The sequence below is a fragment of the Macrobrachium nipponense genome, chromosome 41, assembly GCF_015104395.2.
Source record: "Macrobrachium nipponense isolate FS-2020 chromosome 41, ASM1510439v2, whole genome shotgun sequence".
Taxonomy (NCBI): Eukaryota; Metazoa; Arthropoda; class Malacostraca; order Decapoda; family Palaemonidae; genus Macrobrachium; species Macrobrachium nipponense.
This window is the reverse complement of record NC_061102.1, coordinates 33,240,762-33,253,261: the sequence shown is the minus strand read 5'-3', so window position 1 is coordinate 33,253,261 and position 12,500 is coordinate 33,240,762. Positions and strand designations below refer to the sequence as shown.

General features: G+C 37.8%; 1 protein-coding gene across 1 annotated transcript in view; it reads left to right on the top strand.

Moving 5' to 3' along the window:
- The window catches only part of LOC135212657 (uncharacterized), a 67,621-nt gene that overhangs the window by 43,381 nt on the left and 11,740 nt on the right, over window positions 1–12,500 (top strand). The window contains exons 4-11 of the mRNA XM_064246284.1: window positions 1,439–1,737; window positions 6,594–6,716; window positions 8,244–8,441; window positions 9,581–9,772; window positions 10,143–10,419; window positions 10,712–10,936; window positions 11,758–11,856; window positions 12,250–12,405. Coding sequence (XP_064102354.1) covers window positions 1,439–1,737; window positions 6,594–6,716; window positions 8,244–8,441; window positions 9,581–9,772; window positions 10,143–10,419; window positions 10,712–10,936; window positions 11,758–11,856; window positions 12,250–12,405 — 1,569 coding nt within the window. The remainder of the gene's footprint in view (window positions 1–1,438; window positions 1,738–6,593; window positions 6,717–8,243; window positions 8,442–9,580; window positions 9,773–10,142; window positions 10,420–10,711; window positions 10,937–11,757; window positions 11,857–12,249; window positions 12,406–12,500) is intronic.

Below are 12,500 nucleotides of genomic sequence, written 5' to 3'. Positions count from 1 at the left end.
AATAAACGGGACGTTTCTTTGTCAGATTTACGGAGGCGTAGCGCAGCGAACGCGCGAGTTAAAGCTCTTTAGCATAAAGGCTCTTAGGAGGTCCGATGTTTATGCAAGTGATTATCGGAGGGGCAGCCGCGCAAAGAGAGGGGAAAGTCTCTCCCGTGACATTCATTTCCCCTCAAGCTACTACATCCGCCCTCGCACAGCTGTCATTTTCACTGACGAATTGAGATACGCTTTGGTAAGCGCCGCACGCAAATAAAAACAATAAAATATAACAATATAGATAAAAATTGAAATTATTCAAATGCAATGCGTCGAATCTAGCAGACCAGCCTTAAACCCGCCGCCGTTCCTAACCCTTACCATTTCGCCTCTTAAGATATGCTGTCAAAACAACAAAACAACAGCCCTCTCTTCTCCTTTGCCACTGTTATTCCTACACTAAAGGGTTGGTTGCCTGATGCGTCTTTCCTTACAACATCAGGCATGGTTTATTATTAGGCAAAGGGGTTTTTACGTCTGCATGCCCTTACTCTCATCAACCACAGTTATTGGCGGTGGGCCTCGCCTTTTACTAAAAAGTAAGACTGCAAGGCAGCAGTTTCCACAGTTATTGGCGATGGGCCTAGCCTTTTACTAAAAAGTAAGACTACAAGGCAGCAGTTACCACAGTTTTTGGCGGTGAGTCCTTAGCCTTTTACTAAAAAACTCAAGTAAGACTGCAAGGCAGCAGTTTCCACAGTTATTGGCGGTGGGTCTTAGCCTTTAACTAAAAAAGTAAGACTGCAAGGCAGCAGTTTCCACAGTTACTGGCGGTGGGCCCAGCCTTTTACCAAAAAGTAAGACTGCAAGGCAGCAGGATCTACTGTGGTAGTATTCTTACACCCCGACCACAGGGTGGTAAACAACAGCCCTTTCGCTGGCAATTAAAGAAAATAAAGGAATAAATATTTATGACAGATTTACGCAACGACGAATTTGGCGATCTGTTACACAGGGTATCATTGCCTTTTGTGTTACGGAAGCTGTTTATCTAAACTGCAATTTAATCAAAAGTATGGTTTGTTTCAATGTCTCATGTTGATTCAGTATCTCATTGCTTCTACCTGGAGTTTCTGCACCAAAACGTGTAATGAAGACAGCATTTGCTAGGTAGTAAAATAGTCCTTGGATTTGATGGAAAAGGTATTCATTTACGCCAAGATTTATTGGCTAAAGTGACATTTGCTGAAAAACGTACGAATCATTTCTCTCTTACATTTTTATGGAGAAAGAGTGAACGAAGTACAATGACAAAAACCTCCGCATAGTATTTACTTCTTTATGTCGCTATGCGGTAAGGTAATATCATTTATTAATGTACATTAAGAAAGACGTAGCTTTTCGAATAAACGCTAAATATAAAAAATTTCAGTTAATATATAGGCATGATCTCTTCCAGTTCATCAACACGACGCAAACAAACAATGGACATACGCTGAAAGTTCTGGCGCTCCCCAAAAGCCTCCTCCTCCACCAAGACCCACAGAACCTCTTGGGAGAAGAGGAAGAAGACGAAGAAGAAGGACCGGAAGCCGCAGAGGACGCCCGACCGCAAGTCTTAGGAGGTGGACTTCCTGGGCCCTATATCCTGCACTCGTTCCACTTCCACTGGGGATCGGATTCCTTCAAAGGATCAGAACATCTGCTCAAGGGATGTGCCTTTGCCGCTGAAATGCATCTGGTGCACTTCAAGAAAAAGTAATTGGTTGAGAGAGAGAGAGAGAGAGAGAGAGAGAGAGAGAGAGAGAGAGAGAGAGTCATCTCTGACCTTTTGTCATTTCGAGACTTAGTTGTTTTCTGTGTGTGTGTGTGTGTGTGTGTGAGAGAGAGAGAGAGAGAGAGAGAGAGAGAGAGAGAGATCATTATTGTTAGCCTTTCTGTAGCATTTTATTTTCCTTTCCCGAAATCGTATCCCCTTCGACCGATAGTTAACAGACAGAGAGGAATTCTCTTTCTCATCTCTGACCTTTTCTCGTTTAGAAACTTAGTTATTTTATGATGAGAGAGAGAGAGAGAGAGAGAGAGAGAGAGAGAGAGAGAGAGAGAGAGAGAGAGAGAGAGAGAGTCCGTCAGTTTTGTCAGCCCTTCTGTACCCTCTTATTTTCCTTTTCCAAAATCAAATCCCCTTCCGACTGACAACCCCTTATAAAGCTCCATACTTTAATCATAAGCTTAGCCTTCCGCAGAACAAAGTTCAATACTCTCGAGTAATATTTCTCCCTAAATAGGCTTCATATATAAACTTCAGGTCGTTTAGAAGGACTACTGGCTCAATTTCACGGGTACAATTTATTGTTATCTATAATTTCCTGATCGTAGGGGTAAATCTTTGAAAGTAGCACAGCCATTCCTGGAATTAAGTGATCATGAGGAAGAGTTCTTGGGAGAAATAATATAATAATAATAACAGTAATAATAATCAATAATAATAATGAGGATGATGATGTTCTGTGAGCATTTTAAGTCATCAACATATTGTAATGGATTTCCATTCTGTACAGAATAGAGCTACTTGTTCTTCGAAGTTGGGAAGACACTACTACAAGGTAAAAGTAAAAATTAGAAACGCTAAAGAAAAAGCAGAGTGCAGCAGAAGACAGAATGGAAATGTCCAAGTTTTTCTTTTGATAATACGATCTCCATGACAGCTGAAATGTGCATAAATCACGCTTCGCCAAGTCAGATCTAGAGTTCAAGTGTTCACCATTTTACAAAGATTCTTTAGTATTTCGAGGTACAAATAGCCAGGCTCATAAAGTGATCCTTCGAATATTAATTCTACCTAGAGTATCTGCACCAAATTGCGTAATAACAATATATGCTGATGAGTAAATGATCTTTGGAATAAATGGAAGTTATTAATTTACCCAATGCTTTATTCGCTAAAACTAAAGGTCACACTTTCGGGGCCGCAATATTTCTTGCTCTCGTCAAGCTTCCTAGAAATGTGAAAAATTCTGTGATTAAGCTTTAAATTTCAACAAACCTAAGCAGCTTCTTGCTTTGTCAGCGATTCAATTCAGAGCATAATTCTGATTAAGCTTTAAATTTCAACAAACCTAACCAGCTTCTTGCTTTGTCAGCGATTCAATTCAGAGCATAATTCTGATTAAGCTTTAAATTTCAACACACCTAACCAGCTTCTTGCTTTGTCAGCGATTCAGTTCAGAGCATAATTCTGATTAAGCTTTAAATTTCAACACACCTAACCAGCTTCTTGCTTTGTCAGCGATTCAATTCAGAGCATAATTCTGATTAAGCTTTAAATTTCAAGAAACCTAAGCAGCTTCTTGCTTTGTCAACGATTCATTTCAGAGCATAATTCTGATTAAGCTTTAAATTTCAACAAACCTAAGTAGCTTCTTCAATTCAGAGCATAATTCTGTTCAAACTAGTTTCCGCCACCCACGAGTTTACCGTTGTAAGACTTTGCACGAAAATTCTAAAGAAGACCTGGATCGATTGGAAGACGTAACGAAAAAACTGACTATTCCCTAAAATTAATGAGAGAACTGAGTAACAATCTCAACTTTAGCGAATAAAGCGTTGGGTACAGTGAATAACTATTCCAATGAATTCCAAAGACGATTTTACTCACTTACAAATGATATCTTTATTACACATTTGGGTGCAGATGCCCCAGGAAGAATGAATTCGAAGAATCATTTGATAAGCCTGACTACATCTGTCTCGACGTAATGAATACATGAGCTCTCGATCTGACTATAAGGCGCGTGATTCATGTGCATCTCAGTTGTCAATGGAGATCGTATCATCTTATTCTCTACTCTGATCAAAATGCATCAGAAGTCTTCCTGGCTCGGTAGAGCTAGTATCACTTCAAATCTCGAGCGCGCATTCCTTCTTCAAAACGGTTCTGCTTTCCGTCATTCTCGTAGATTTGACCAAAGACACTACTTGCAGAATCTTCTGTGGATCGCAGTCTTCATCGGGCATACTGCGTACACTTGCCTCACTCCTCTAAATGTTTTATATTGGGAATGCGTTCTCAAAAGACATTCTTCCTATTTCCCATTGGAATTGTCGGATTCTTTAACCACTTCAGTTCTCTCCCTGTCTTTTATTCTTTAGGAGTGATTTTGTCCTTAAAAGGAAGCCCCAGTCAACGTGCGTTGTTCTTCGTCGGCGGGGCAAAGGAATATCAGGACTGTATCTTCTTTAATTTCATTTTACAACCGTATTCTGACATCATCTTGACAACTTTATTCTGTCATACATATCCTGAAGTATACACATGCATTTACGGGTACCTTCATGTTCATTATGCTATTCCCCGTATATATATATATATATATATATATATATATATATATATATATAATATATATATATATATATATATATACACGTACTACTGTGGAAGTACAGCATTTAATAATATTACTATACCGCCATATTTATATATACCACAAAAATAGTGGCTTTAATACTTGTCAAAATACCTAACGGTATTCAACACCAATTATTATTCAAGTCATGGATATAGGAAGCCGATAATTCTTCGGCCAGCTTTGTTTACAAGATTAATGAAGCAATTAGATGAATAGGAATTTATGATGATGAGCCTTGGCTTTCTTTTCCCATAAAGTTCAAGGATCAGAAACCAAATTTTCATCATGGTACTTTTGGTTTCGGTTACTTATTTTCATTATTTTGATGCCTTATTCTCGGTTTCTGTGATGTCCCAAAAAGGGTAAGCTTACTGTGCATAAACACTTCAACTTACCTGGGAAAATCACGTCATGTTGTTCAGCTCTTTGTGTTTCTGGACGATTTGAAGAGTTACAAATGACCTCCTCTAATCTTAGCACAACTAGTTCAGCACTGACTAAAGTGTTAATTGAAAAGGTTTGCATTCACTGTGCAGATAGCAGATACAACTGCATTTGCCCTTTACACAATCCTAAAGTTCCTCGTTGGACGAATGGTTTTCGCGCTCGGCTGCCAGACTGGTGGTCCGAAGTTCCGAGAATCGGCATCAGAGGAATTTATTTCTGGTGATAGAAATTAATTTCTCGATATACTGTGGTTCGAGTCCCACAATAAACTGTAGGTCCCGTTGCTAGGTGACCAATTGGTTCCTAGCCACGTAAAATATCTAATCCTTAGGAGAGTTGTTAATCAGCTCAGTGGTCTGGTAAAACTATGATAAACTTAACTTTTTACACAATCCTAATACTCAAGTTTTCAGACCAAATAGCAGCATTATCGTCGATGGTAAATAGGATTAATATCACCTGTAAGATCGTCTTGCTTGGCCATCTTCCACTGCTTCCAGCGTCCGTATCTCTGGAATGAAGGCACATTACTAGTCTTGCAGGCTGTTAACATGCAACATTCTGTTCATGTGCCATAATGCCACAACTTTTAACTCACTGGGGTCAGTCAGTCCATTAAAAGTCAAACTATGGAACAGTCTCTCTTGCAGTGTTATGGATGTCACTGTCCGTTAATCAGGCCCGTACCCAGAGTTTTTTTTTTTTTATGGGGGGGGGGGGTCGTTTTTCCCAAAACGGGACATTTTCTTCTATAAATGTCTTTGCATATATAGTTATATACAAGATGAAATACTTGAAAATGTTATTTTATTTATATTAAGAAGAACAATTGAGTATGTGTTCTACGCACTTCTACCCGATTAGATGTTATTTAAAGTACTGACTTTAAACAACATCTAATATGGACTTCCAGAAATTTCGGGGGGTGGGTGGTTGCAGGCCTGTTACAAGCTGAAGAGAAGCTGTCACGCAACTTTTAAGCGTCATGGCTCGTATAAATACTTTTGGCAAACCGTACAACTGGGTAATATGCAACAGGATCAAACCCACTCATATGAGTATATTTGCTTCTTGATATTACCTTTACTTGTTCATCATTCAGTTCATATTCAGACGAACACTGTTGGGAAAGGTCGCGGCCTCTTGGCTTACCTCCTGCCGACAACATCCTATAAACCTGAAAACTCTTCAGTTCCCATATCCTTTCCATTTCGGGGATTAGACCGGCCTCCTCGGCTGCCTTTACTGGAACAAAATACAATCAGACATTCGACAGAAGAGGCACAATCTTTCGTTTTCCGACAGCGGTCCAGAGGAAGTTGTTGTTGTTCCAAACAAAGAAACAACAAGATAAAAAGTATCAGACATGCTTAATTCCATAAAGTATGACGTATCTTCCAAGTTCCGGGATATCAAGCTAAGCCTTATGTACGACGTATTTCAGTCTTAAACGTAGAAAACCCAGTCCTCCCATAACTATCTTAATGGTTCTACTTGACGAAATTCTGCAAAAAAAAAAAAAAAAACTTGATATGAAAGCAAAATTGAGAGAGAGAGAGAGAGAGAGAGAGAGAGAGAGAGAGACTTCAGAACATGTATCAGTTCGACATAAATCATCTAGCAGCAACTTTATATATACATTTGCATAGGATTGAGATCCTCAAGGCGTAAACAGCTCTTCATAAAAACCATACATACGCAACGACAGTCATATTTCAAAGGGAACTGCCCTAACAGTGATCTTTCCAAATCCAGATATGGTTCCATACAAGAGGCCTTAAAACACTCGGACGGACTGGCGGTACTTGGCATCTGGCTGACGCCTGCGCACGCAACATGGCGCCATTCTCACTTGGATACTCATGCCACCACTTCTAAGTAAGTACAAATAAGATTGGAGTCGAAGTTTTTAACTGTCAAAATGAGGTAATGGGCAAATGAAGACATGAAATAATTAGGAATCATGGATGTAACTGTATCGCCTTTCACGTATAAGAGAACAGAAAGGAATCGAGATTTTAACTCGTATATGGAATTAAAACTCCATATCTGAAAAACTTAATATGATTATGACAAGGTATTTGACAGTTTCCACCTACATACCAATAATTTAATTCCTGTTAAATACGTAAAGCTAATTGAAATCTTCCATGAATGAAATACATGCAAAGTTAATTGTGATTGGGTCTTGCCCAGTGAATAGGACTCGAACGGCCACCTACAGAGTTCGAGACCCAGGTCTATTAGGATGAGAACTCTAAGAAGGGAGTATAAAATGAGTGGAGATTAGTGGAAGATAAAACGCAAACAAGAAAAGAGTGGCAGAATTCCACAGAGGTCTCTGTCGTCAGACATCGTTGGAGGTGATGATGATCAAAATGCGTCCAACTTGCACTATTTCCAAGTTGGTGGTCAAATGGTCGATGTGGAATTTTGACAAAAAAATTCGATTTATGTTGACCTAATTTACTGGAAATAATTATATTACTGTTGACCTTAAGTATTTGAAATAATTTTTTCTATTAATGGGGATCTGCAGTGTTTGAAATATTATTTTAATTCATGTTAATCCAATGTGTCTGAAATAATAATTTGATAGTTTATCTAAAATTATATCAGCTCCTGTCTCCCTATTTGAGAATAGCTATGAAAAGTCGATCGAAAGCATCTGAAAAGCCCCATAACTATTCCAATTTTAAAGGAATTTGATATATACAGGTCCGAATCCTTTTCTCCTGTCATTTATCTAAAAACCAGAGCAACTATTTAGAAAACCCCAAATCTCAAAATATAACCCGTAGCCCCCTTCTCCCAACAATTTGACTGAAAATCCATTAATAACTTGAGGAACATGACTCTTATTTTGAATCTATGACAATTTCACGATGACGTACAAACCGCCGCCGCATAAGGTTCGTTCAAATCTCAAAATTCAAGTCTGTTACGACAATTACGTATCTCAGTGGCACGACTGGCAACGCAACCACCAGTGTAGAAAGATTTCCCTAAACTTGGGAATTTCCGTATAATATTGATGTTGACTCTCATTCATGAGTGTCACGTGCTTTACAGAAACTGGTATAAGTGCTTCTTGGAAGTTGGTGGATTCGAAAGAAGTCCTCGAAACGAAAATCTCAAAAAATAAATAAATAAATAAATAAATAAAAAATAAATATATAAATAATTAATTTTAATAATTCTACAGGAATTAGCTCCTATATCTATATACATATTAAAAGTGAGGCTTCATGCAGTATTTCTGACATATTTCAGCTTTTATTCTGTTTATAAATATGTTCTTAAAATGTAAACTCCACGAACACCATTGCTCCAATTCCAAAAGACCATTTCCAAGTTCCCCCGAGGCGGAATATTCGTTGCAATTTTAGAGAACATCTTCTTTAGGGCCGATTACTACTTCGCCGCTGGCAGTGTGCCAGTGCCAGGCGCCTGTAGTTACACCAGGGAGGAGCATGAAGTGTCATCGCATCATTGGTTTGACATGATCACGCCGCACGACAACGCCCACGGAGAGGGAGAGGGACGTCCTACGCCCGTCTACTTGAGACAATTACTGCCATTCGACACGGGCGCGTTTTACAGGTCTGGTGATTTCTGAGGCTTGTTTGTCATTAAGATTTCTCACATGAATTTGTTAAGGAACTTTTTCTTCTTTTTCTTTTCTATTTAATCTTTTTTCTTTGCGGGGGGGGGGGGGGGGGGGGGAGAATGTGTGGATGTAGTTGACATCATTCATCTTTCTCTTATGCTTTTTGGAATGTATGAATTCTATTTTCAACGTCCCGAAATACTTTTGTTATTGTGGATTAATCCATTCTTTTGGCTAGAAACATAACTGCATTTCAACTATGACATTATTCAAATTGCGTGTTAAGAAAGACGAAATACTCCGCATATTCAATGTATTTCGAACAAGAAAACAAACAGCATATTTTTTCTTGAAATCATGCTATAATGTTAAAAGACGTCTGTCTATGTTTATTTGTTTGCATATTATTCATACAACCAATAAATATATTTAAAAAAATTATGTAAACGTAAATATATGCATATATAAAAATATGTATGTATGTAAGTATGTAAGTACATATTCATACACATATATAAACTAATATATACATCATAACATACATCATACATACAATATACATACATATTATATATATATATATATATATATATATATATATAGATATATATATTTGAAAACATTGAAAGCTTACAAGAAATGGCGTTATTTCACACACACATATATATATATAGATATATACACATAATTGAAAAATGGAAAACTTAAGAGAAATTACGTTATTTCACACTTACGAGCCTAGTAGACAGTCAATGGACAAGGAAGTTGATGAACGTAATGGTAAGAAATGGGTGACTGGAGGTACACTTAATTATCATCTGGTTACAGTAAAACTGAAAACAGAAAGCGGATGTAGTTCAAGAGCAATATTTATGAACGTGGCTATGAATGTGGTTAAAAGGGAGAGATTTTGATGGAGAGAAATGAAAAGGGCGCCAAAAAAAAAAAAAAATAAAAGTGCAGAGGTAAATCAAAAGAAATGATCATGCAACAATACACACGTGAACGAATGAGCTGGTCTAGAACACAATTGAAAAAAAACGGGGCCCGGAAGCATTACAATTTTGGGTGCCCAATGTTAACCAACCTTTCTCAACCAAATCTTCTCCATGGATTATCGCCCTACTCTCAGGTACCAAGGATCTCTAACAACTCCTCCTTGCACGGAAAACGTCATCTGGACCGTCTTCCACGAGGCAGTGTCAGTCCCGGAGGGGTTTCTCGAAGGACTTCGGTCACTGGTGATGCCGTCTCACCCAGAACACCAAGTTTCAGACAACTTTAGGCCTCCCCAGTCTCTCTCCGGCAGGCTCGTTTTTTCTAGGTGAGATGAAAATATGATTTTCAAGAGTAACCTAACTTTCGACGGTATGGTGAGGAACAGAACAGAATATCCTTGTACTAAAGGGCTAATTGAAAAAGTACAACGGAAGGTAAATGAAAAATGGGGGTTTTCTCTAAGGGAGCAAGAATAACAGAAATAAAGGATAATTTAGGTGAGAAGCAGTCGGAAGTTATGGGACGGGAAAGAACAGAATATCCTTGTGCTAAAAGCTTGAAGGTAAATGAAAAATAGTGCTTATCTCTAAGGGGACCAGAACAAGAGGAAAAAAATAAGACCCAAAGAGGAGGACTACTTGACCTTCAGCTTTAAAATAACCAGATTGAACTATTCCTAAGCATTTTCATTCCAGAGGAGGCACTATGGAAGTACCGGCATCGTGCGAGAGAAGTCGAGAACTCCACGCAACGTGCACAGATTTCCCAGATATTTACGTCACCTCCGAAAGTGAAAATGAAATCGAAGCGGAAGAAACGATGATGGAATTAAGTTGTCCTGATGAGGAGCCTTCGTCACCGATTAATCTTTACCTGATGCAATCCGATCCACACTATTCCCCTGCATTGCAGTGGAGGCCAATCGGTCATTGCAAAGGAGCCAGAGTGGTCAATGACGGAGACGTTTTGAAGGTATGGCCCGTCAGTGGGATTGATTTTACGTTCCATTTCGTGATTTTTGCGATGAACATTGTTTAAAATTGCAATCATAAACAGGCAGCACCATAAATGACCATACAATCATAAAATATTTCCTTCCTGACAGGTAAAATATATCACTCCAAAAGTAATGAGAGCACTCTAAAAAATATGAGTAACCTATGAATCCAAATACGCCCTCTGTATTCCATACTTATAAGCATGCATCCTGATGCCATATCATCATTAATCTGTAACTGAATTCTGTTACTTTCCACTGCCACAGGTTCTTTACCCAACAAGATCCCCAGAATGGGAACTGGTGGGAAGCAATCTGACGAATGCTTACTATCTCTCCGCAATACAACTAAGGTGGAGATCAGAACACCGCCTTGGGGGACTTACTTTCCCCCTGGAAATGCAGCTGATGCACTACAATTCTAAATACAAGACTTTCCAGGAGGCCATGACGAGAACAGATGGATTGGTGATGGTTTCCAAATTCTTCCAGGTCAGAAGGGTTTCAAAAGCTATCATAATTTTCATCACTGCTTAATTATTCATAAACTACTTAAGAGTTTCATTTACTTGATAACAACTTGAAGGACTTCACTTGTTAGATATAATTTTATATATACATCTTATCATGAAACCCCTTTACTCAGTTACCAGACAGGACGCAATATATATATATATATATATATATATATATATATATATATATATATATTATATATATATATATATATATATATATTTGTGTGTGTGTGTGTGTGTGTGTGTGTATATATATGATATATATGTATATATATGTATATGTGTATATATAAAAAAAATATATATATATATATATATAAATATATATATATATATATATATATATATATATATATATATATATATATATATATATATATATATATATATATATATATATATATATACAGAGAGAGAGAGAAGAGAGAGAGAGAAGAGAGAGAGAGACGAGAGAGACGAGAGAAGAGAGAGAAGAGAGAGAGAGAGAGAGACTAATGCCAAAATAAAACTACGATGACAAACATTCCGTTCTGGGCAAGATATTTTAAAATTTCTTAACATTTGGTCGAGTTCGCTAAAAAAGAAAAAAGAAAAAAAAAACTGAACAATATTAACTGAGGCAAATAAGGGACCAAAAGGTAAAATCTGGAATAGATAAACGAACAGAACCGTCGGTCATAAAATTCAGAAACTTGAGACGAAGCAAAACTGATGGAAAAGAAATTTGACCAAAAGTTCCATCACACGACAGGAAGCAGAAGAAGAGCTCCAATATCTTTTGCCTTTTGTTTACAGGAACCGGAGTCAGAGGAGATAACGCTGGATTCAATGGATGGGTACCAGATAAGACATAACAAACACCTGGCGGGCATCATCGAAGCGGTGCAAAAAAATGTAACTTATAAATAGACTGATAGGTTGATTTAAAGCTATAAGTTGGCTTCTTAGAATTACTGTTATTGATACAAGAAATAGATTAATTTTTCTGTACCTGCTGGCAATGTTCAATGATTTCTTAATAGGAACTCATCACTTCTTAAAATTAACCTGTTATAAGAATGCTTAGTAAACATTTTTTATTGCTGCATATTTCTTACAATTCTAGGTAGACTGTAAATATCAAATGACATTTCTTTTGGAAAATGTAGAAAACCAACATAACCACCAGCTCCTAAAATAATGAATCTAATTTTATAAAAATACACTAAAAAGAAGACTACTCAATGCACAGCGTATAAAAATGCAGAAGTACCGAGTCAACGAAAATTCTTGTTTTTCTTAATCCAGGCCCAGACACCCCTCGGACACAGGGGAATCAGATCACCGGACATACGTCACCTGATGGGGGATGCGTCCACCTATTATGAGTATAAAGGGTCAGTTGGCTCAATTACACCTGACGTTTGCCCATCAGGGACTGCGACCTGGATGGTCATCCGGAAGGTAAGAACGTTGCCGGACGTTGTAGACGAATGAATTTAGGGCTTGTCCTTTAAATCGCTGCTTTGTTTGAGATATTTCTTACTTTACTACTTTTA